General features: G+C 44.8%; 1 protein-coding gene across 21 annotated transcripts in view; it reads left to right on the top strand.

Moving 5' to 3' along the window:
• Positions 1-25,995, top strand: part of NRXN1 (neurexin 1) — a 1,474,248-nt gene that overhangs the window by 808,750 nt on the left and 639,503 nt on the right. For all 21 annotated transcript variants that reach the window (XM_069234058.1, XM_069234055.1, XM_069234049.1 and 18 more), the window contains one exon: positions 21,694-22,077. In XM_069234058.1, the coding sequence (XP_069090159.1) occupies positions 21,694-22,077 (384 nt within the window). The remainder of the gene's footprint in view (positions 1-21,693; positions 22,078-25,995) is intronic.

Below are 25,995 nucleotides of genomic sequence, written 5' to 3'. Positions count from 1 at the left end.
CTTTTTCCCCATTGCTTGATCAGTGTATTTATTATTCCCCAAGGTTCCTCCCTAAGCAGTACACTTTTTAACATAAATGTCCACCCTCTGGATGACTGTTTTGAAAGGTTTGGCCTTACCTTGCTGCTTATGCAGAAGATACCTAGTTGGTGTTTTAACTTACTCCCAACTCAGGTGGCAGCTCTAAGCAATGAAGAAACTGTCTCCCTATCTTGGCAGAGTGGATGGGAACTTATACTAGTGGAGAATCAGTCCAAGGCTTGCTACTCTTTTTAGTGGCCTGAGGTGTTGGGCCCTTATCCAGCCTCTTAACGTTTAGAGAAAAATCTTGGTTTTTGCCTTGACCACATTCTAACTCTTGAACATCATATAAAAAATCTGACTGCATGCTGTTTTTGTTTGTTGATATGTTGAAGAGCTATGACCTTCCACAAACTTGGACATCTGGCAGGCATTGTTAGACAGCATCAAATAATACAGAATTCTAAGACACGCTTACTGCTGCAAGTTCCTAAACATCATTCCACCTAATTCCATCTGAATGACCTGCCTTGACTACCTAATGTAAAGCGTGTTAAATTCATATTCCTTTGCTTTGCTTTCCGATCATTTGCAAATATAGGCCTCCACTATTTGTCCCTCCTCATTCAGTCCTATATTCCTTCCAGGGCACTTAGGTCTTCCAACCTAAGGTTAGCATATATCCTAGAATCAAAAGACACAGACAAGGTGACCATGCATTCATATACCTGACACCCTAAACCTTGGAACTCTCTACCGCTTTAGCTGTGTCAGAAGCTGATGGCATGTTTTTTAATACAGCTCCTCCTTCCTACTATCTGAGTTCTGTTGTTGCCTGTTCTTCAGCACTGAGACGACCTGCTTGGGCAGCCATGCACTTTACAAATCCAAAACAGAAACATATGTCACTCGCTATCAAAAGCAGATATATATTTTAATTGCGAATGCATCACACACTTCGCATACTTTAACGTATAAATATAACTGCAAACACATAATGTAGTCTATTTTAGTTATTTATTAAAAAAAAAATGTTTTGTGGTGTTTTGAAGTTTGACAGCAGCCAAAATATTATATATCATTGCTAGAATTGCGTAATTATGTGCATACATAGTATATCAGATTCAAAATTGCTCGTATACACTTAGCATAATTTGTGATTTCTAAATTGGTCTAGTTTGCCCAAGCTCTGGTCTTTGTGTTCTGCAGCAGCGTATTAAAACCTTTACCAAGTTTCTCTATTACTGGATGTCAGGCCCTTTTGTTATCCAGAGCAGACCCATGCCCGTTCAAACCACACCAATTGTAAATATAGACATTATAATATTTAAGGTATAACTCTACTAACTAATCAACTGTGTCCTCGTGTCGGGTGACCTCCAGTGATTCTACAACAATATCTGGGTAGTAGCAGCTCGTCTGTCGCTGCTGGATTGGTAGCCCCAAGTTTTATCTCGGAGGCCCCAGCAACCTCTGATGTACCATTGTGGTGTTAATGACAGGGGCTATCCTCCTCAGCACCAGAGTCTGGATGGGCGTCATTAGGGAGATCAGTTGCTTCCCACTCTTCCATGATCTCCAACCAGAGATGTGCTATAGGTTGGCATCAGAGCCTCTGTGATTCCTCTCTTATTAAAGTCCTCTCCTCCACTCCGGCCCAGCTTGTGACTTCCTGTACCCATATGGAAAGCTGTGGTCCTCGGGCGTTCTCCAGGTTAATGCTATCCTACGCTGCACTAGCACCCGGGTCAGATCTTTGAACTTGTTCCCCACTTTTAGTAGGAGGTTTTCTTACCAGGAGGCCCAATAGGCAGACCTCCAGGGTCACAGGCAGGGACCTCTCTAGGGCGAGATTAAGGAGTACCACCACCCCAGCCCCGTAGACTCCCAGGGTAGGGCACCTCCATAACATGTGCCCAAAGTCTGCATCCTGACCCCGGCAATTAGGGCAGGCCCGAGGTTCCCCACCATATATGGACTGGAGCCTATGTGGGGAATGAGATTGAACTGAATTAGTTTAAGGCGAGTGTTCCGTGATATATGAGATGAGATGCAACTACTCATCCCCACTCAACCTCAGTCAGTTCCCTGCCCACGTCTGCCTCCCAACGAGCCTTCAGAGTATGTAGTGGCCTACCCGCCATTTCAGTTAGTGCCCAGTACAGCCAGGTCACCAAGTGGGGTTCTCTACCCATCTGGAATATCATCTGGAGCACTTCATGCGTGGGTGGCTCCTCTGTACCCTCCCCCCATTAGTCTCGGGACACTGACTCATATCTTAAGAACTGACCACTCGGGAGTTTCATCCAGTTCAGTAGTTCCTCGAAAGACGGCCATGCCACATGGGCATAACAGTCAGTCACGGTAATCAGACCTGCCTCCGTCCAGGTGGACATCTGTCTCTCAGTAAAGCAACGTGGGGGTTCACCAAGTGGAAGACCCATCAATGGGACCCCAATGCGCTTAAGTGCTCTATGCCAGGCCCTATAGGCCACAGTCACGAGAACCCCATCCCGCCGGCACAGGAGTCTCAGCCGGACTAGTCCAGATCTTGTCTGCACTCTGTCCAGCCCCACCACAATATACCTCAGACAACCCATGGACAGTCAGCCACCGCGCCAGCCACTGCAGCTGTGCCACCAAATAGTAGAGTTAAAAGTCTGGGTCCCCAAGCTCCCCCGCTTCCAGGTGTGGGCGGAGGGTGGTCAATGCAACCCTTTACCACCCTCCATTCCATATTAGGTCTCTGAGGATGGTGTCTAATGCTTTAAACCTGTGTACAGGAACAGCAACTGGCAGGTTAACAAAGAAATAATGAATCCGGGGGAGCATAATCATCTTGGAATATGAAATGCATGCCATGAAGAGCAAGTTGAGGGAATGCCAAAAACCAACCCTAGATCTAAGGGATCGTATTGCTTTACCCAGATTGCCCTCCCATAGATCAACTATGTTGTGGTAGATTTGGATCCTAAGATATTTGAATGTGTTAGAAGCCCACTTACCATCTGCCGAGCAAGTGCTAGGTGGGGCACTGACAGCAGCTATCGAAACACACACGTCTTCGCTCTGTTAAGGCGTAACCCTTAGTAGGTCCCAAATCTTTCCAGTGTCTCAAGTGCCCTGGGCAAATCTCTGTTCCTATCTCTGAGGTAAGTCATCAGCGTATAGCGATATGATATGTTCCGTTCCTCCCCAGTATTTCCCTCTACCAAGTCCTTCCTGTCTGAACCACTCCACCAGGTGCTCCATAGCCAATGCGAAGAGCAATGGGGGAAGCGGACACCCCTGCCTCCTGCCTGGTGCCTCTATGGATAGCATATCCTAGTTCCAACCATTGCATCGTAACTTCTATGTAGTCCCATCTCACTGTGTCGAAAGCCTTTTCCAGGTCTACTGACACTACCACTGCACCTGAGTCCGTTGGATGTGGGGGACTATATAGTACTGTGTTCAGTCTATGGAGATTTTGTGAGGTGTTTCTGGTGGGTATAAACCCGTATTGGTAATCATGGATCAGGTTATGCATATACGGGATGAGTCTGGTGGTTAGTACCTTACTCGGAATTTTAAAGTAAGTATTGAGCATGGAGAGGGGTCGAAAGTCTTTTACCCCCGCATTTCGATCCATAGTTTTAGGGAGAGGTACCACCAGCACCTCCCTCAGCGTCACAGGGAGAGGGCTCCGCTCATAGACTTCCGCATATACTGCCACCAGCCTTGGGGCCCGGATACCTACTGTCAGTTTGTAAAACTCTGGAGGAAGGCCATCCGTTCCAGGAGTCTCACCAGTCTCCAAGTCCTTAATAGCCAATTTCACTTCATCTTTCGTCACCTCCGCACCCAGCGGCATAACGTTCTCCTCATTGAGGGTGTTCAGCTGTGGTCTGACCAATAGATCATCTAGTGTGTCCGGTAGCGGAGTCTCTGGGTGGTCATACAGTTCTAAGTAATAATCACAGAACGCTGCATTTATACGGAGGGGCTCATGTACCAAAGAACCGTCAGACATGTAATCCAAGTAATTGGGGTCCCCTCTGTGTGGGGGCGAACCAACCAGGCCAGCTGCCGTCCAGTCATGCTTTCCTCCTCATGTACCCTCATGTACCCCACATGGTCATGATGCCTAAGCTTCTCCAGAGCCACTGCTTATTCCTGCTGGACTTCCAACAAACAGCGGAGGGCCTCATGTCCGCGGCCTTGTTCAGTATCCAAAGCGTGCAATCAGTCCTCAAGATGCTTGAGGTCTCCCTCCAGTACCAGTCTAATGCCCGACGTCTGGCTCATTCAGTGACCTCGCACCACCACCTTGAGGGCCTCCCATTCCATCCCCCTCTGTCTTGCTGAGCCCTTATTACAGGATCAGAACTCTGCTACTGTCGCAGACATCACTTCTCTAAAACTAGCATCCTGCAGTGCAGTTGGCTGCAGGCGCCAAGTAGGTATAGGGGGTTGTGTCTCCGCCACTTGCATATGCAGCAGAAGCGGGCTGTGGTCAGAGAATGTGCGGCCTAAGTATTCTGAGTGTCTTATCTGTCCACTATTGGGTCCACTGCACACAAACCTATCAATTCTAGTACATACTTGGTGGATATGGGAATAATAGGAGTAGTTTAGATGCATTGGGTGGTGTGCACGCCACACATCCTCTGAGGTCCAGCTGGACAGCCAGGCGTTCACCCCCGCAGCAATCCTAATCAACATAGCTCCCTGCACCGATGGGGAAGATCGGTCGAGATCTGTGTCCAGGACCCCATTGAAGTCCCCCCAGTGAGGTATGCCCACCCCGGGAAATCAGCCATGTGCGCAGGCAGGGTATGGAAATAGGTCACCTGGTCGTAATTAGGGGCATATATCGACCCCAGCACAAGAGATCTACTGTGCAGATCCCCCCCACCAAGACAAACCTCCCATCATCATCCACTACCCCCTTGTTGCTTCGAAGGGTACCCCCACCCTGATCAGTGTACCCCAGGTATAGGCTGAATGGGTGGTCCCAAACAGTTGCCCCCTCCAACGCCGACGGAGACGCTCGGCCTCCATCTGTGTGAGGTGTGTTTCCTGCAGCATAGCAATATGTACCCTGCGGCATTTCAAATATGACAACATTTTCTGCCATTTAGCCATTGATCCCAATCCTCGAACATTCCAGGCAATCACATTAAGTGTATTAAACAGTACTGGCATTGTGTAATAATATACGGTCGTCTTCAGGAGTCATAACCCCCAGCACCCCCACTACCTCTGTAATGTTCTGCATATCAATAAACACAGTCTCACTGGAGATCACAGAGGACATAACCAGGAAACAAGACCCCAACTCCACTCCCAAGGACAGTCCAGCAATGCCTGGCCGCCCAAACAGAACACAATAATCATAATGTGCATCAAACAATACCGTCTCTACAAAGACGAAGAGGCAGGAAGAAGGGGGCGGTGAGGCAATTATTGGGCCATCATTTCTCAGTCTTGTCCATCCTCCTATCACCCCAAGTAGTCTGTGGGACCAGCAGCAGTTTCAGGCAGTTCCATGTAGTCCATTTATATGATATCATCAGATGTTTGAGGCGATACGCGGGGAGATCCTCTGGTGTGCTCGCTCATTAATCAGAGTCTGACAGGCTGGGGTCCGAGTTATGGTCTTGGTCTGTTCCGGCCCGCCTCATCTGAGAGGTCAGGATCAGTTAAGGAGGCAGCAGCTTGAAGCACCAGTTTCTTCTCCTCTTTGGACTGGGTGGGAGAGGGTTTGGTGGGCCAGGGCCAGAGGGCCCGGCTCCGGGATCTCCTCCGTCTCTTTCGGCGTTGGGCAGTTGCAGCCATATTCTTTTCTTTTTCTTTTCCTTTTGGGATCCCAGTCTTGCACGATCTGTAGCACTCCAGCCAAGCCCATGCTTCCTTGGTATCCTGACAAAAGTGCGCAGTTCGTCCACCATGAGTTTCAGCCAGGATGGAAAGAGTAGTGCATATGTTATCCCTTCTTCTCTGAGTGCTCTCTTTACCGTTTGTATAGGTAGTTCTTCTGTTTTTGTCCAGCCGCTGTGAAGTCTGGAAACATACTTGCTTGCCCCCCTTCCCCTTTGAAAGGCCCAGCCACACAGGCCCTTTGCAACAGCAGGTCTCGGTCACGATAGTGGTGAAGTTTGGCCACAACAGGTCATATTAGCCTACCGGGCTGTAGTCTCGCGCTGGATGTGGTGTGCTCTCTCTAGGGCAAAGAAGGCTGCAAGGTTATAGCCATCTGTAAGAGCACGCAGCCATGGCTCCAGGAATTCCACCTTATTTCTCCCCTTTATTCCTTCTGGCAGTCAGACAATGCGAATATTGTTCCGGCGGCTCCGTCCTTCCACATCTTCTGCCCGTCATTCCAGTCTATCCACTCTGTCATCTAAATGTGATAATTGAAGCTGCAGTGCATGGTGGGATGGTTGGAGGATTGTGACTGCACATTCTACTTCGCACACTTTGTCTGACAATTTCAGATGGTCTGTAATTAGTAACCCCAACTTGGCCGCCACCTTGCCAATATTGTGCTGCAGGGTGAGCTTGGAGTCTTCAATAGTCCTAAGTACTTTGCTTAAGGTGTAGCTCTTCTCCTCCGGCCCAACGGGGGCAGTCACCTCCGGCATCCGATCAGGTAAGGCGAGGGGTATTTGTCCCACAGGGCCCTGAGTCTTGGGCTTTGTTTTCCCATGGCGAGCACCTATAGTGCCTGTCTGGAACATGCAATGCACCTCTGCTGCTAGCTCTCTGTAGCAGGGCCACTTGGGGTCAATACACAAGTTCCTCGGGTCACTGCTAGTCGGTTCTGTGGCCAGGGCGTCTCTGTGGTCCCGCCTCCACCCTGTTCCTGGGGTCAGAGTAGTCTCTGCCTTCTTGTGTGTAGTCCCTCCATGATTTACCTTGCACAGTGGGCAAGGAAGGAGCTGGGCCTCTCCATCTCAACGCTCCCGCAACTTCAACAGCGCCACCGGATGCAGTCCCTGCAGCAGTCCTTTGCAGGATGGAGCTTCCAGGCACCTCCGCAGGGCCGTCACTCCCTGCGTCTCTGGTGCCCCGTCAGGCCAGCGAGCCTAGCTTCACCTAATGGTTAGCCAGTAACCCTCGACCGGGGGGGGGGGGCGTCAATTTCCTCTGGTCTCCTCATGCACCAGCATCAGCACGCGGTGCTCCCGGTCCGGGACCCCTACCCCGCTGCCAGAGAACCGGGTCCTCAGCCTCACCTACCACAGCGCCCTGCCCCATCTGTCCACAGATGGGGGTGGGATGGAAGCCCCACGACTTCCACCTGCCAGTGCCGTCACACCCCTTCCGGGCCTTCGCTGCGCCTGTGCCGGCGCTCAACACTCTCGGTCTCTGGCCTCCTCTCTGCATGCCGGTCCCAGGCCCAGCAATGCCACACCACGCACAGACGGAAAGCAGCCCTGCAGGCCCAAACCTCCAGCTGCACCTCCTGTGGCGCCACGCCACCTCCCTGCTCATGGGGTATGGAATCACCTGGGTTTCCAGATTGCTCTACAATGAGCGCCAGGCTGTTAGGCACCTCACTCCAGTCGCTGCCGGCGATTCCAGGATGATTGTGGCGGGCCGTTGCGGAGCTAGAGAATTGCGCGTCCGCCATATTGGATTGCGTGGCCATGCTCCATGTAGTCTATATCATGATAAAAAATAAACAGACAACTAATTATAGTATGGATAGCATGCCTCATGTTAGAAACTCCCTTTTAGTCCTGGCAAATAATATTTTTCTTGGTAAGAACAGCGTTTTATATCCAAGGAATACTCATTGTGCAGCCTCTCAGATTTTCACATTTTAAGCATATTCATGTTAATTAACCGGTGCATTTCTAAAGCTATAAACAGAGGGAACTCAGAAATTTCTCAAAAATGCCTGAATTCAAGAGAATTATTGTTTATTAAATGTCAAACAAATGCTAAAAATTTACTTATGTAAACTACTAAGAATTTTACTGTTTTTCTGGCGGTAGGCAACTTTGATTACTTAGTTGAATCCTGGAAACAGGAGTGTAGTGGTTCCTCTTCACCAATAATTAGATTAAAAAAAATAAAAAAAATAAGTACAAGGTCCCTTGTCAGCAGGCCACTGCAGCTTGCACCACCTATTGCCCCCCACTAGTACTGGCAATGACAGTATCATCACAACTAATTATCACATTCATACTAGTGTGACAAGTATTAAGCAACTCTTGTTGTGCGCCTCACAAAATTAGACAAACAGCGCCACCACGTGGCAGGCTGTTATAAGAACATATGTTGACAATAAAGTGCCAGAGCTGAACACCAGAAACCACTGGTTGAAATTAAGAACTGCTCTTCACCCAGTATAATTGAAGAAAATCAACAAGTTCCTAAAGGAAAAATGGTCTTTAATCAGCAATGAATAGATGACTTCAAAGAAGGAGAGCATGGTCCTTTAATGGAACTTACCTGGTACTCAAGACTGTCATGGGAAGTGCATGGGTGTTTAAATGTTGGCAGTGTATGTAGAAGCTCTGAAGGGTTATTCCGAGACTGGTGGTATGTTTGGAATTTTAAGGCTCCCCTTCTTTTTAGGGGGTAATGGGAATGTAGATTTAGGGTCTGATTTGGATATTGGCGGACAAGTTACTCTGTCACAATGCTGACTGATATCCTGTCCGCCGAAATGTAAATCCCATAGGATATAATGGGATTTAGATTTCAATGACAAGATATCTGCCACTGTTGTGATGGAGTTGGGATGGAGTAACTCATCTGCCAATATCTAAATCAGGCACTTAATGCCTATTTGGGAAAACCCATAGCTGAGATAGTTCTGCATAGTGCTCTTGTAAGGTACAGTGTCAAAATAGGTGAAAATTAACTAGCCAGAAATTCAATGCTGTCTACATTTGCAAGTAGGCTGTGTGTATGTTACATTGATGTGTCAAGGATTTATTGCATATGTGAGAAATATGGGTTTAAAGGTCCCAGGACAATCAGTAGTTAATGGGGCAACTAGGGTCTTTTTATTATCGTGTCTAAGTACTGTAAACCTTCAAACTATGGAAAAATCAGCTCTTTTAGCACAACTACCAGTGTAGTGATGAAGCGAGGTTAAAAGCTGAATCAGGGAGGTGCTGTGGGTAAAAAATCTGAACTTAGCAATGCAACAAGTAATGCTCAGTACACCTATCTCCAGTCAGTGGCTTCCCTTTTATAAAGAAAACAAATCACTTAAATAAGTGCAAAATGGGTGGCAGGGACACCCTGTAATTGAGTGTTCATAAAAGAGTGGACACTGTCATCTCCACTAACTGCAGACCTGATCCTGTGGGTCTGAGGAATCTTTAACTGTTTTTATACCCATGTACCCTAACCTATAGAGTTAAAAGAAATTCTATATTTCTATAGCTGATAATAAGGCACACAATCAGAAACCGGTAGGCCTATAGGCCTTGAGAGGTGTTCACAATGGAATGACAATGTAAGAAAACAGGGGTTTTGCAGGTTACCACCTACTTCTTGTCCCACTTGGACTACTGGCTGCTGACTTCTGACTCTGGCAGTGCAATGAAGCCTGCTAACCAGACTCAAGTGCTAGTGCTCTCTCCCTACATTTGATATGTGTAAATGGGTATCCCTAATTGGCAAGAGCTTTAACCACCTCTTAAAGTCCCTAGTATTTAGTACTAGTGGTAGCCAGGACATTGGTGATATAAGGAGTCATCAGGGCCCGAATCACTAATTGTGCCACCCTGAGTGACTCAAGTAAACACATGTCATCAGGCCTCCCAATGCCGATTGCAGGAGCAATGTGTGGCAAGGTCAAGGCAAAGCTTGTAATATGCAGTCACCCCTAAGATAAGCCTACTGAGTTCAGGAGGTAGGGTGCATTATATTAAATGTGTGGACATACAAATGGAAGCCTATATGTCCCTTTATTAGCCTTTCCAATAGAAATGGTCAGCGGGTGATAGGATAACAGGGGTTGGCACCTGGGCACCCCTGAAAATGCCATCTTCATTATGGTCCTACTGAAGTATGCTATGTTGGTATCAAACAACTTGTCTCATTAAACCTAACTTGAATCCAAAATCATATTTAATGTGACATACAGCCAGGTGGCTACCTTAGAGATTGCACATCTGGTTGCCTCAGCATTTCTTGTTCCCTGGCTGACAGCCTGCAGCTGCTGCCACCAAGATAGGATTCTGACTCCTGGTGATGAATTGTGAACACTCCTACGAGTCAGAAACAAAGGCCTGGGTGGGTGTGAGGTGCAACCTCACTTCTTGGTAGGAAGGCTAGTGAAGTGGCACATCAAGGCGGTGAGCTTCAAAGGGCACAAAGCCTCTGATATTCAAGTATGCTATCCCTCAAAAGAGAACAAAGCCGTCCTATTGCCCGAGGCACATTTGCACCTAGATAGGTGGGAAAATTAGGTACTCAGGAGGCGTACAACCAAAAAGGGCTAGCTGCACCCATAGGGTGGGCTACCCAGTCTGTACAGCCAAGGATGGGTTTTGCCATCTTGAAAAGTGGCAAACTGAAGGGGCCTGGGTAGGAAAGGTGACACACACTGCCAAATTCAGTCACCTCAGAAGCAGAATAGCTGCTGGGACTAGTAGTCCATTGATCACTTTTCCCTGTACCTAGAACGCCCCTAAATGTATAATTTAAGGGGCACCCTGACAACAGAAACTCAGAGCTGCTTTGAAATGTGACCAAAGACAACGAAGAAACCTGTGTCTGCGATGCCAGGACTGCACAAAGAAAAGGGTGCAAAACTTTGCGCCTGTGACAGCCACCCTGCACTTGCATGACTATGACTCGTCCTGGACCAGAGATCAGTACCCAGAGGAAGGAGAACACCTCTGTAACTGAAAAGTATCACCAGAACTCCCTTGGGCTAGAGGTATTTTTTCCCTGCAGCCTACCAGAAGAAACCGCACTCCCAGAACCAATAAATTACTGGCCATCGGTTGTGCCAAGGTATTGCCCAAAATTAAATGGTCTATTGGCTTATAGCAAGTGAAGTCCTGACCTCCATCAAATTTAAGTCAACTAGTGCTTTCCCCAGGACTCCAGGACATCAAAGTATCAAAGCGCTGTGTTTGCTGCTGCCAAGATTTATTGTTGGCCAGTCTGCTACTGCCACTTTGTTCGATGCTGCACCACGAGGGAAAACCCCTGCAACTTCAACCATCCACTTCATTGGTTCCTTTGTTCAGGTTTTGCATCCATTTCCTCCCAAGCACCGTCTCAGTGATAAAATGGCACTAGCAGTTCACTTTCAGCAGCAAGGATAGCCAAGCACACCTCTGCATCCACAAATCACGAGCTATGTGTTCTGCTTGGTGAATACTGGTCCAGGGGTCCACACTAGTTTCACCCAGTGGATTCCTCAAAATTCACCTGCAAGTGACTGAGTGTCACTAGCATATTTCTCAGCACCCGTTGCTGCAGCCAGGACACCTCTGCACCAGGGCTTTACTAGCCATAGCCAGGGGGGTCCCTACGTAACCAGGCCAGCCCATATTTCTGTTTGGCCCACCTAAATGTGAGGCCCCTGTATTACTGGGACTTTTAACATTTGCTTAATATTTTTTTGTTGTGGCCTGAGCAGAAGATCTGCACACTAATGTGCCACTGACATCGTGGCTCAACCTGTGTAAATACTCTGGTGCCACACCTCCAGTGAGAGTGTAGTAAACAGCTTCAGTAGAGCTGCGTAGATCTGCTATATCTGACGGGAGATGTTCCTTTCATCTGCATACTGTTAGTTGTGCTCCGTGAGGTGCACACGGAACTGCAGCATAAATGCTAACTGGACCATGATATACAGTAATGGACTGGTACAATTGTGCTGGTTTATTATCACACACCCATGTTTCTTCCCTCCCCTTGCCAGCAGTGATTTAAATGTGTCTGACATGAGCCATTACAGCAAGCTCAGGACAGAAAGAGGAACGAGGAAGCCTGGCAGGGGCAGGTAGGAGGATCGAATAATGTAGTATTAAAATCTGCTAACTTGCCATTTTATAATGTAACTGGGGCAGACTGAGATAATGTCTCTCCACGTAGATTCAAAATGGCTTTGCAGCTGCAGGAACATGAACAACAAATGTTTTTTTCTCAAAATAAGGCCAAATTGCTTGGACGAAATAACTTACTTTCATGGTTAAACATGGTTAAATAACATAGTGCAGCTCTTTAATGGTCTTTTTTATTTTGTTAAGTGGGATGAAAAGGGGGTGAGGTGGGTCTCTAAAATAAACATGACCATAGAAATGTAACTAAGATTGTTGATTTTTGTTATTAAGGTCATGTCCTAAAACTGGTAACCCAAAAGCCTGTGCTTCACACAGCATGACACCTAACAAATATATAGGTGTCTCCTTGTGGGTTTTCTCTTACTTCACCCAGACATACATACCACAGTAAATGGCAACCCAGACCTATTAGTATTAGTTTTCCCAGTGTCTGCTAGTAGTATCAAATAAGTTGGCAAGAATGAATTTGTTCTGAACAAGCAGAATAAAAATGTGAGATTTGAATTTAAAATTATCAAGGTCTGTGGAACGTGTAGTAGTCTTTAGAGTATCTCAATCATTCATCTTTTTTCCTGTACTTTTCCATGCATTCTCTGCAGGCTGTCCTTCTATTAGACCCTAAAGTCCATATTCTTCTCTCCATCTGTCGGAAATCCTCCATGTACTTATCTAACAAGCAGTGGTGTAACTAAACTTGAGGGGAACCCCGTGCAAAGTACATGGAGGGGACCCGCCCTGATCCAATCGGGAGCACTCAGGGCAGGGCCCCACTACCCGTACACAGTGTGCTGTGCTGAGGGGGCCCCCTGCACCCTGGGGGCCGCAGGGGCTAATGTTACGCCACTGCTAAAAAGTCATTTTTTTCCTCTCCTGCACTATTTCCACTCTCTCCTGCACATAATTATACAATTCATTTTCATTTCTCTCATTAGGTTTTTTCTCATACCAATACTTACGACTATGAGGTGTACTATGAGGAGGTAATTCTTTTTATCTTCCCCACTTTGCCATCATTCCCTCAAACATAAACTACCCACTCACTTCATTTTCTTTTCTTTTGGTGCTGGTCAATATTTCCACAGTGGTCCACCCTTTCACACATTTTATCATAGAATAACAAATGCATTTGCAAAATTTTTTATCATCGCTATGCACGCTGTGCAAAGAGGCCAAAAACTGGATGTCCATATAATCTGCATACCTCTATGAGGTACTGACAGCCACTGAGAAATTCACATTTCTTGCAGCTTCAGCATAAACAGCAGCCCACAACCTGAATTTGGTGGGACTCTTGGGGGTGACTTTGTTTACAGTATGCACTATACAAAAGTTAAGTGTTGCATGATAAAAAAAACGAAATGTGAAACACATCTGGAAAAAGTAAATACTCTTAGGGGACGTAACATTAAGTAAAATGTCACTTCTAAACAGAGACTGCATATCAGACATAGATTACCTTAAGGGTTTTCACAGATTTCATTAAGAAATCAGCATTTTTGGCTGCAAACTTAAGGACATGACTATGTGGCCCACAAAAGACCAGTTTCAAAGTCAGTATTATTTTACTGCCAGGCCTATAAGCCCTCAGGGTCATGATATTAATATCAGTGGCCTGAGAAGGATCATTTTTTGCCCACTGAAATTGGAGTACAAGACTTGTTCCAAAGACCCTTCTGCAAGTATAACTGTCATCACCTTCAGAAGTACCTTTAAAAAAGTATTTATAGTTATGCATACATATTGTGTTCAAAAGAGGTGTTATCCCAAAACAATAAAGTATGGTACTACCAGGTCCACAATACAATACTAGAAAACAGACTAGGCTGTTAACCCCTTCGCTGCCAGGCCTTTTCCCCCTCCTGTGCCAAGCCTTTTTTTGGCTATTTGCAGTAGTTCGCGCTTAGGCCCTCATAACTGTTTGTCCACATAAGCTATCCACGCCAAATTTCCAGCATTCTGGGGATTTTAAAGGTAGCCAGAGTTTTTTAATTCCCCTGGAGAAGACCAAGAAATTTGCTACAATACAGCGAAAATGGGGATTTTGGAAAAAAAGAGAAAAAAGTGTTGCAAAAGAAAGCATCTGTTTTTTTTCCCTTGCAAATGGCCTCAACAAAGGGTTTATGGTGCTAACATTACCATCTTTCCACTTTTCAGGAACAGGAGGACTTGAATCAGAAAACCACATTTTTCAACACAGTTTTGGCATATTACTGGGACATACCCCATTTTTACTATTTTTTGTGCTTTCAGACTCTTTTCAGTTTGTGGTAGGCCTAGTGCCCGCAACATGAAATGCCCCAAAACACAATATGAACACATCATGTTTCTCCAATAAAAAAGCGGATGTGTTTTTTGTAAAGTGCCCGGCTGTGGATTTTGCCCAATAGCTCAATTGGAACCAATGGAAACCTACCAAACCTGTACTTTTTGCAAAGTAGATACCTAGGGAAATCCAGTATGTGGTGACGTGTGGGGCTCTCATTGGCTTCTGTCTCCCAGAATCCTTTGCAAACCTCAAAATTGGACTAAAAACACACTGTCTTAAATTTCGGTGCTGCAAATTTTAGAAATCTGAGAGGAGCCACAAACTTCTTTCTACCCAGCAATCCCCCAAGTGTCCCGCTAAAAATGGTACCTCGCTTGTGTGGGTAGGCCTGGTGCCTTTAACAGGAAATGCCCCAAAACACAACGTGAACACATCACATTTTTTTCCAATGAAAACAGATGTGTTTTTTGCAAAGTTCCTAGCTGTGGATTATGGCCTCTAGCTCAGCCAGCACCTAGGTAAACCTAGCAAACTTATAGATTTTTAGAAACTAGACACATAGGGGAATCCAGGATGGGGTAGCTTGTGGGGCTCTCACTGTGTTCTGACACCCAGAATCCTTTGCAAGCCTCACAATGTGGTTAAAAACACTTTTTCCTCAGATTTCGGTGCTGCAAATTTCTGGAATCTGAGGGGAGCCACAAACTTCCTTCCACCCAGCATTCCTCCAAGTCTCCCTATAAAAATGGTACCCTGCTTGTGTAGGTAGGCCTAGTGCCCACAACAGGGAAGGGCCCAAAACACAACATGGACACATCAAAATTGTCAATTACAAAACCACCTGTTTTTGCAAAGGGGGCACCTGTGTTTTTGGCCAGGGCATGGCCGTCATCCAATGAAACCTACCAAACCCAGACATTTTTTAAATCCAGACACTCGGTTGAGTCCAGGGAGGTGTGGCTTGCATGGATCCCCAACTTTGTCTTAGCCAGAATCCCATGCAAACCTTAAATTTAGCTAAAAAAAAAACACTTTCCTCACATTTCTGGGTAGAATCACCATCTTGAGTTTGTACATTTTCCCTAGAGAAGAAATAAGCATGCTACCAAGAGTCTTTCTTTTGTGATGTTCCCAATACTCAAATTGTGAAAAGAAATTCTCTTAGGTTTTGTTCTAAAGACCACTCACCCACCAACCTAGTTGGTGGCATGCATCATCATTGGGGTCCCATCCAAGACACCTAGCATGTCACGAGTGTGCTTCGATGCCTGATTACAGCGGAGCATGTTTTAAAAAAATATATATATATTTTACCACATGAGAATGAGTGATGGTTCAATAGATCAAATGTTATTAACAAGAGATTTCACAATGAGATGCACTGTTAATAACTGAAAGGCCAAAAAACGGAACCAATGACTCACAGCTCGTGAGCTGTAAAGCTACGTCAAGGCACCAACTTCTTTAAAGTCCATTCACATTGCCTTGCCATTTGGGGGGAACTGCTGAAACAATATGCACATGTTTGGTAGCTTATGGTGCACTTGTCATGGGTAGTCCCTTCTGTGTGGCTGTGGACTGTTGAAGATTGTCTTTACCTCTTTTTTGTTTGCAACTTGTGATGCACCTGCCATTGTATTATAGTCACAAGTTGGAGCCCCTGTCATTGTGGGGCACCTGAATAATGAATATATGGGACAGCATGGCAGCAGCAAAGTCCATGTTGTCCAGTCCGCCTCCTTGCCGATCCTGTGCTAATATTTCAGTCCTGGTGCTGGTGCGAGTGAGGGAGCAGCAGTGTCTTTCTCTTCTCCTCCTGCCTGCCATCAAGCTCCTGTGCTGTGTGCACGGTCCTTTTCCAGTCATGGAAGTTAGAGAACAGAGAAGATAGAGAGACTGAATGTTGGAGCCTCCTGTGTTTTGGGGTCCCCCAATCACAGGACCCTTGCATTCTGGACAGGGGTTCCCCAGGCAGAGGAAGCCTGGCAGTGGTGCTCTACACCTCTACCTGGAGGGTAATTTTACAGAGCTCCTTGTGCCCCTTGGGGAACCTATTACACAAGGGCTGCCTGGGTGTGATTTTCTGATCCCATGTGGGATTCGGTGACCTGGTGTATACCTGTAACCCTCCGGAAACACAATGCAGGTATTCCAAAGCCATGCATAAGCAGCATATACTTCCATGGATATCTTCAACCTCCTTGGGCCAATTTAGGTAGAGTGGAGAGTTGTTGTGCTGTGGTTAGAGCGCTACAGCCACCAGGAGTTTTCTTGTGGGACCTCCTGTACACCAAATTGTAGGAGTTTTTGTATGCTTTCAGGTGTAGCTTCATAGCCTCTTAACACTGCTGTTTCCTCCTTCTTACAAGCAGCTAGCAACAAGAGACTGCCCGGCCTTCTGTCCTGCCTTTGGTATTGTCGTGATCATGGGTTCAGCCTGGCAGGAGAACCTAATCATCCTTATCGCAGATCACTCTCCCTACTTATCTCCCTAGGTACCCACAGTCCTTCAGCCACTTGCAGGGTGTCTGACAGAGTTCACCCTCTACCGGGCCCCTAAAGGGGGGTGGAGAGCTAGTGCTGCTACAGACGGAAACAGAATTATAATTCATGAGGAAGCTCTCCTACTCTTGAGAGGAGATCATCTACTGTGTGCACCTGCCCTTGTTTTGTTTATCTACTTCTCAATTGTCCTTCCATGGGCAGAGGTTAAAGGTAGAGGTGGACATTTCTAGACATTGGGTATCCCTACCTAATCAAGAGATGTAACATCACTCATCCACCCTTGACTGACACTTCCAGGAAGCAGTCTCCTGGCTGTCCAACCTCTCTGAACAGAATACTTTGAAGGTCAAAGATGGATAAAGTATATTTTAAAGCATCTGTCCTCTGAGGAAGGCTACCCTCACTCTAACTTTGTTCCATCCAGTACCTCAAAGAAACCTTTCTGTAGTGTATGGAGCCATAGGTCTCCAATCATCAATTTGCCGCCATGTAGGAACACCTTGCAAGTGATTGCCAGAGAGGTACAAGTAATTACCTTGTGGATATTTTACTGCACCTCCTTGCTCTAATAGGAGGCAGCTAATCGCCCATTATGCATCTGTTGTACTAGAGAAGGATATGAACAGTCAACTAGTCAGCAGAGTAATTAACTGACCCAGAAATGTAGCTCAAAGCACACATTCTATGAAGGCTGGCTCAGAAAACAATGCCTAATTTTACACGTATAATAGAAAAATACACATAAAGTAAAATTGTCTCTGAATATGTGTATGTGATCCGGAAATTTATAAGACAATCTACATCAATCGTTTCTGCAAAAAAAAGGGAATATTTCTGCTTGATTCACTGTCAAATTCTAAGTTCTTAGCAGGCCATAGCCAATTTACTCTGGATATGTGTATGTGATAGAGGCACTCAGCCAAAGCAGAGGCAATAAAAATACTGTTCCAAGACCAAAACCTGTGAGCTTTAACAGGCCAGAGTCTACTTCCCTACAGGTGTAATATCTCATGTTAGCTACCATTAGATAATGTGATAGGGGCTACATTTCTCACTGTGGATTAACACCCTTTTCCTAAGATCCTTACCAACTGAGTGGAGATCCACAATCAGCTGGTTGGTACCTTCTGAAGACAAAATAAAGTGTCAAATGTTATTAGCTGTCCTTTTCAAGCATTAAAGCTACATAATGGAATCCCCAGGAATCTCAGAAAAAACAGCTCACTGTCATTAATTGGGAACATGGTAAAGGATATTTCTCTAATTGATCCACAGATGATTCTCTGTTTTCGCCAATATATTAATCTGTTCTAGATGTCATTAGTCTACTGATGCCTCTAGGGTTGACCAAGGATTAAGTATGACATAACAGAACAACTTCCAAGGGAACTGAAACTCAGTTTTTGTGCTTCAATTGACTCCTGGTTTCTATGACCTACATGAAGGGTTTTCATGAAGACATATGACTCATGGTTAGGCTGACATCTCTTAGTTTGGCATTTGAATATCTTGGGAAATGCAAATTAAGCTACCCAACCAGAATATCTTGAAATGGATCAAACTAACTTGACTCAGGTCATTTGAAAAATATAATTCCATCCACTGATCAATGGAAAACTTTAACTCACCAAGCACATCCCTCCCACGCTCAGGGCATGGAGATATTATCCTTTAAAATGCTGGTTTCCAACAACGGTTTCCTGTAAGCGTAGAGTAAAAGAGCCTTACTCTCAAAGGATCCAATTGACAAAAGTATTTCTGTGAGAAGTTTTGTTTTAGGTCATCGGTGTAAATTAACCTTGCATTTCAAGACCTGATTTACAAAGCATTTCTTCTTTGACATACTCAAAACATAGTTTTTGCTCTTTCATTCATATTTGAATAGTAAGACATACTTAGTTAAAATAAGCTTTATGGAGCAGGTCTGCCAGCAAGCATGTCCGACACCTAGACATCCATGACAATATGTGTGTCAAAAATACACATTAGCACATGCATTTTTAGAAACAAAAAGCACTGTGTTTCTACGGAAATATCTAGTTATTTGTGCCCCCACAAATGGAAGTATACTATGTAGGTTTCCACACTGGAAAGGCATTGACTCATGCCTTTTGCATGAGCTCTTAGTGAATACTGAAAAATACTCAAGATTTGGGTGCCCATTACATATTTTTCTCATCCCTCCTGTAACACACCTTTTGATGTTCCTGATATTGAAAGTCAGAAATATGCAACTGCAAGTTTCTGACTTTTCATGGGTGCAGATTTCTGCTTTATGTGATTCATCAAGGAATCCAAGACTATACAAACAAACCTACAAGTCACAGATTGGTATTGCTTTTCTGAATTCATCTTTTCTCACATTCTGAGAAAGTTTTTTTCATACACAACACCCTAACTGCACAGTTCTGTATTGTGTAATGCCTTCTCATGTGTGCAGAATCCTTTTTATTTTCCAAAGGAGGAAACATTTTCTTCATGTGGAGAACCCATTTTCTTACATCCCGCCAATTTTATGGTTGTCACATGCCCATCCTGCTGTTCACATGAGTAAATGTCCGACCTTGTGGGAATGTGTCAGAGAGAAGTTTGTGAACAACCACAAACATGTAAGTTTATGGTTGTACACCAATACTTGAGGTATTCCAGCCCTGGAACTGAATCTCCTCACACACTGATTGGCCAATCTTCAAATTAAACTATACGGAAACCAATCATTAAATCAATTATTTTGTATGGCTGTTGGATTCCAGATTCACTGCAATGAAGTACCAACGTCGGGCAGGAAATGAGTTTCTCACTGTTGCTTTGTCATGAAGGAATTGCTGGCCACTCTGAAGTGGCCTCTGAGACCGTGTCAGGGCAGGGCTTGCTCTCTGCTGTGATGGAGAGCCCTTAGCTTGTTTTACATTCGGGGCAGTGGCGGAGACCGTGCTATTTTTGTCTCCCCCATTACACTTCTGCCTGTATACAGCAGTTAAATAGCAGGGACAGATGATTTTGAAGGCAACGCCAAATATAAAATATAAAATGTTAGATAGGTTAGAAAGTGAATTACGGTGATGTTTTTAAGCTTGGGTTTATTAATAACCTCAGCCACAAATCAAGCATTGATCTCATTGTCCATTTGATATAACGCATAACCAGTTGGTGAAAAACATAACAGTTATTCACCGTTACTCACCTTTAATGCTTTATATTCACATACAGTGAAGTGTTACACTCTACCAATCTTTTATTGGTACACAGTCTGTACCTTCCTAAGAAAATTTGGTATTAGCCTGGAAACTTGGGCTCAAATTTAAGAAAAGTGGAGCTGCACTATATGTAGCGCCATGTTTCTTGCGCCTCTTAGCGCCCTCCTAACGCCACCATGTGTGCACCGTATTAAACATACGGCACACCATGGTGCGGGTTATGGACAATAGCGTCAATATTTTTTACGCTATTGTTGTGCTCTGCAGGACTAGCGCCTTTTTGGCACTAATCCTGCAAAGTACATGGAGGGCCAATATAAATAATGCTGCACCTCCTTTTTACGCCTGCTTTGTGCAGACTAGTTTTGATATATTGCTTCATTTTAGCTAGTAGACTTTAATTTTCATCTATTGCAAATGGTTATCAGTGAGATATCCTTTCCATACACTCTACAGTCAAAGAAGACAGCAGGAACTTAAAGGTAATGTAAACAATCTCCCTATCACTGTTATCAAAACCTTATGAAAAGATCATTATCTTCCAACTATGAAGCTATAAACACACAGGTATTACATCGAATGCAATACTTCTACCTATTTTATTACACCAACTGAATGAGTTGACCTCCTAACTGCTGATGTGACATTCATTAGTTTCTCTTTCAAGTTCACAAGTACAATTTCTTTTTCACAATGTAAAGCGTCATCACATATCATGTTTTAATCTTTTCCAGTACAGGTGCACTTGTAAGAGACACCTGCCCATTCTGCCACTCTGAAAGTTCCCCGCTAGGCAGCATGCTAGGTGGCTGCTTTCAGAGCATGGTGGTTGCCATGACCCGACCATACCTCCGGGTCCCATTAGAGTCACAGGCTCCTGTAGTGTAGGACTGCTTTGAATATTTTGCCAGAGATTATTTTTTATTTTCAGAGCGGGCCTGCAACTATCCCCTTAACATTCAATTCACATATGTACATTTATTTTGAACACTAATAGTATCACTGAATTTGTTATGATTGGACACTGCTTCAAATCTAAAGCATCTGTTTACATTAATCTAAATATGAGTTGATTTAGAGACTCAAATGACTCAAATGTACAGTGTTGCAGGTATCCGTTTCTATTGCACATGAGAAGACGCTGCTATAAGTCTGAAGTGCTTGTTTAAAATGAAGTATAATATTTTAATGCCATATAAATATATCACTAATGAATGCAACAAGGAGCTTGTGTTGCCACTCAGAAGTGACAATCTCGACTGTTGCTATTGGAGAAGGATCAAATCTGAACTGTACATTGCTTGTCCTTTCCTGTAGTGGCACTGGGAGCAAAAAACAATGGACTGGAATGTAGTCCAGAGTAGTTAGCACTGGCTCAAATTGTTTCAAATATTCCACCATTCGTCTTTGTTTTTTCCTCTATATATATGCTATGTATAACACCGTGGTACAGTTGTGGGGTGGGCATTTCCTTATAAAAACCTAATATAACAAGCAGAGGAAGAAAAGGATAATTTTGGTCAGTTGGTAACCAACATAATATCTTACAGTTATTGATCTATCCTGTAACGTTTACTTTTGTGGAAGCTAATGAGGAATTGCAATTACTCAATGTTCTCTGTTTGTGAGAATTTATACCTGAACTGATTTTTTGTCTGTCTTCATTTACCAGGTACCATTTCTGTCAACACTCTTCGAACGCCCTACACTGCACCTGGAGAAAGTGAAATCCTAGATCTTGATGACGACCTGTATCTGGGAGGCCTACCAGAAAACAAACTAGGACTGGTATTCCCAACAGAGGTGTGGACTGCTCTGCTGAACTATGGTTATGTTGGCTGCATCAGAGACTTGTTCATTGATGGCCAAAGCAAAGATATTCGACAAATAGCTGAAACACAAAGTACAGCTGGTGTGAAGTCAGCATGCTCGAGAGAAACAGCAAAACCTTGCCTGAGCGTCCCTTGTAAAAACAATGGAGCCTGCAGGGATGGGTGGAACCGATATGTCTGTGATTGTTCTGGTACTGGATTTCTGGGAAGATCTTGTGAGCGAGGTACGTTCTGTTATGTCATCTTGCATTGCAACTTCATGAGTATATGCTAAAATGATCGTGTTGACGTTCTTTAAGTATTTTTTTAAATTTTGTAGTTGGTTTGGGCAACTTATAGAGTAACACACACAAATACGAATGACATGAATATTTTACATGTGCTATATTTAAGTATTTGCCTCACACAATATCTGAGGTATGCTGCCTGAGACAGCCGAACTAAGTGACAGAAGTAGCAGTCTGCAGATGAAGATTACTATCGTACTATTTTCAGAACCTATTCCTTGCAGACTTGCAGAAGAACACGTTTATCACTGACCTATCAGTCTTCTTCTCACGTCACTGAATTTACCAAAAAAGGGATCCTGTGCCCATTGACAGTAGTTACGCGTGTTGTATTACAGGGCAAATATTAAAGGAGGATTCTGAAATAACGTATATTGACATGTGTTAATATTGCTCTCACTTTTTAGCAATTTGGGTCTGCATCATGTAAAGTGGGTTTGAGTCTCTTCTGCCTTGGAACAATACACGATAGGAGGCATATTATGAAATGAACTGTGACTCTAATGTTGTTGCAATCTTAAAAGAAATACGGATTACAAAAAAATCTGGGTTATTCCCTTGTCCTCTCTAGCACCTAGTGTAAAGTGACTTTGTAGTGTTGATCCTGTTCTGAAGTTTGTGGGTGGATGACTTGGAACCAGCGATTGCACCCATATTATGTAAGTGTTTCTTGTGACCCAAGTTAAAGGCTATGACTGTGGCTGTGCTTGTCCATAACAGTTTGAAGGCATGTACATTTTGACCAATATAGATTCTTTTTTGCAGTAGATATTCAGATGAAATACCCTGGCAGATCCATCATTTGTGGGGACCCCCAAGGCTCCTCCATCAGCCCCACCCCCTTCAATATCTACATGGCTCTGCTCACCAGTATCGTCCGCCCCCATGGCCTCAACATCATCTCATACGCCGACGACACCCAACTCATCCTCTCCCTCACAAGGAACACATCTACAGCCAAAAACAACCTACACGCCGGACTCCTCGCCATCGCTGACTGGATGACAGCAAGCCACCTCAAATTGAACTCAGAAAAAAACAAGATCATCATCTTCGGTCCCAACAAGACAGCATGGAACGACTTGTGGTGGCCCGCCACCCCAGGACCACCCCCAACACCCACCATCCACGCACGCAATCACGGCATCATACTTGACTTATCTCTCTCCATGACGCAGCAAATCAACGCCACATCATCCTCCTGCTTCAACACCCTCCGCATGCTATGGAAGACCTTCGAATATATTTCATTAGAAACCAGAAAAACGGACACCCACGCCCTCATCAGAAGCAGACTGGACTATGGCAACGCCCTCTACTCAGGGACCACAGCCAAGCTTCAGAGAAAAAACCAGCCCATCCAGAAATCCGCCGCACATCTCATCCTCAACCTCCCTCACCACGAGCACATCTCCGCCCACCTCAGATCCCTACACTGGCTGCCCATCAACAAAAGGATTGTCTTCAAAATCCTAATCCACGCTCACAAAGCCCTACACGATACCGGACCGGCCTCCCTCAACGAAGGAATCAACTTCCACAACCCGACTTGACAACTCCGCTCTGCTGACCTCGCCCTCGCAACAGTCCCCCACATTCAAAGCACCACCTCACCGCCAAAACCTGGAACTCCCTCCCCACCAACCTACGCAAGACCCAGCACCTCCTAACTTTCAGGAAACACCTTAACACATGGCTCTATGAGCAGTAACCCCCCCCCCCAACCCCAGTGCCTTGAGACTCTAACGGGTGAGTAGCGCGCTTAAGAAATTTGATTGATTGATTGATCACTGGTAACAGTAAAGTAAATTTCTCTTACAGTACTTTATGCCTACACTAATTGTCCCTATGCTGTTGAGGTCAGAGACATGAAAATTGTTGACATGAATTGTCTAAATCTATGCACCGCCTTCCATGTACGGCTGAAGATAATGTATATGTGGATGTGGTTAAATACCCACCCTCATTATCACACTTCACGTTACATTCATCAATGATCTTCATATCTATTGTATTCATGAGGTATTCTCTACACCAGGTCTACATTTAGTGGTCCACCACAAGAACTATTTCTTAGCCACCTATTAGATGGATATGACCGGATCTACTAATGAAGCAACAATATTTTCGGTATATTCCAAGCACAGGCACAAGCACAATTAATGAGTTGGAAAGAAAGAACTGACTGCATACTTCAGGAAATTAATTTGTACCCATTTTAAACAGTTTACGTTGCTCAGATAAGGGAGAGGGTATGCCCATCAGTTAAATGTATCTGTCTTTAAGACACTGGCTGCCACTTGCAACCTGCCTGACAAGGACGGTGCAATAAGGGACCTGAACATTAAAAGCCAGTGCTATTGCTCTGTAAAGCAGTATACCAAATACTGAGTAAACAAGATATGTGTGTGATAATTTCCTTGATCTGGCAGGGTGGAATATGCTAGAAGATTTGCATGCTTCATGAGATGGCAGAGTTCCAGTAAATCGCATGAAGGAATAGTGATCTGATGTTTTTACTGCATGAATCATTGCTAAGCGGATTTGGCCAAAAGCTTTTTCAAAGATTCTGCACAATACAGGCTGAAATGGAGCAAGACAGAACTACCTTACATATTCTGAACCATCCCATTCGCTTCATTATCTCCTCTAATATGGCAATGGCCTTTTTAAACATAGTAGTCTTAGATGTTGCTTGCAGCCAGGCACCACTATAAGATGTGGACGAACAACAGACTTAATCCTTGCATATTTTAATGTGAGTAACATATCAATATTGAGAAGCACGTGAAGAATGTTCAGCAATAGGGAGAAATATGTGCACATTACCCCATAAAACGTAACTACTCTGGTGCATGTGTGCATAAGGCAAGAGGCCTGCCTCATGGGACATCTACTTGACATAATATACAGGATAACATATTATATGGAGAAACATTGGATTCTCCACAAGGCTATCCCTCAATGAAAACTCAACCAAGCAAGTGTGTATGTGTGTATGTTTGTGATATCTGTATAATGCTGATCTAGCTGAAGGACAGAAGTACACTGTACATGGTTAAAATCAAAGGCAATGACTAGAGTGGTAACTGGGTCTGAGAGCAAAGGGGAACTATTACTAAATAGTAGGCTTTAAAACTCTTTATGAAATCAGAACTAACTCAAGATGTTCCTTATTACTAGATCCTGGGAGTAGATATGATAGATGCCTGTTGCTTTAGTTTTCACTTTTTTGCACTTATTCAGCTTGAATGTGATGGTGTACTGGATGCAGGTTTCCAAGAGATGCCAAAAAGGGTGAGCTTGTAAGAGAAAAAGGCAAGGGTGCTGTGGAATATGTGAGGCAGTGGAAAAGGGCAGGACATTTAGATTGTGAGATTACAAGATCTCAAATGGTCACTCTGGGGGCCGTGGCAAAGTCAGTCAAGTTGGCAGACGTCCCTCCATGAGCTATCAGCTCCCTCAGCTCCCAGGATGAGAATCCCTCGCCATCCTGCTGCTGACCCACAATCTTAGGAGGCCAATTGACCCTTTCTGAGGATCTTGGACCTGGCAGTGAATGGCCTGAAGCTTAGGCTGCAGTGTGGCATGTGGAGACAGTGGCCAGACCTGCTGTGGCAAGAGCCACGGCCCGTGTCACACATTTGGTGCTCGAGTGAGTGCGGGCCTGGGAAAGGCTGACAGTTTAGAGCACTGAGTTGCAGGCCACCCACTGAGTGCTCCTAGTGGCTCAGAGGTGTTGCAAAAGTGAGCAGTCCCAGCGACTGCAGGAAGGGCCTTCTGCTGTAGGCTGTCTTGGCCTGGGCCAGTGCCTCTGCCATTCCTGTGGATTTCAATGAGGGGAAGTAGGCAGGA

Source organism: Pleurodeles waltl, chromosome 5 (genome assembly GCF_031143425.1).
Source record: "Pleurodeles waltl isolate 20211129_DDA chromosome 5, aPleWal1.hap1.20221129, whole genome shotgun sequence".
Lineage (NCBI taxonomy): Eukaryota > Metazoa > Chordata > Amphibia > Caudata > Salamandridae > Pleurodeles > Pleurodeles waltl.
The sequence above is the reverse complement of the archived record's forward strand: the minus strand, read 5'-3'. Positions and strand labels throughout refer to the sequence as shown.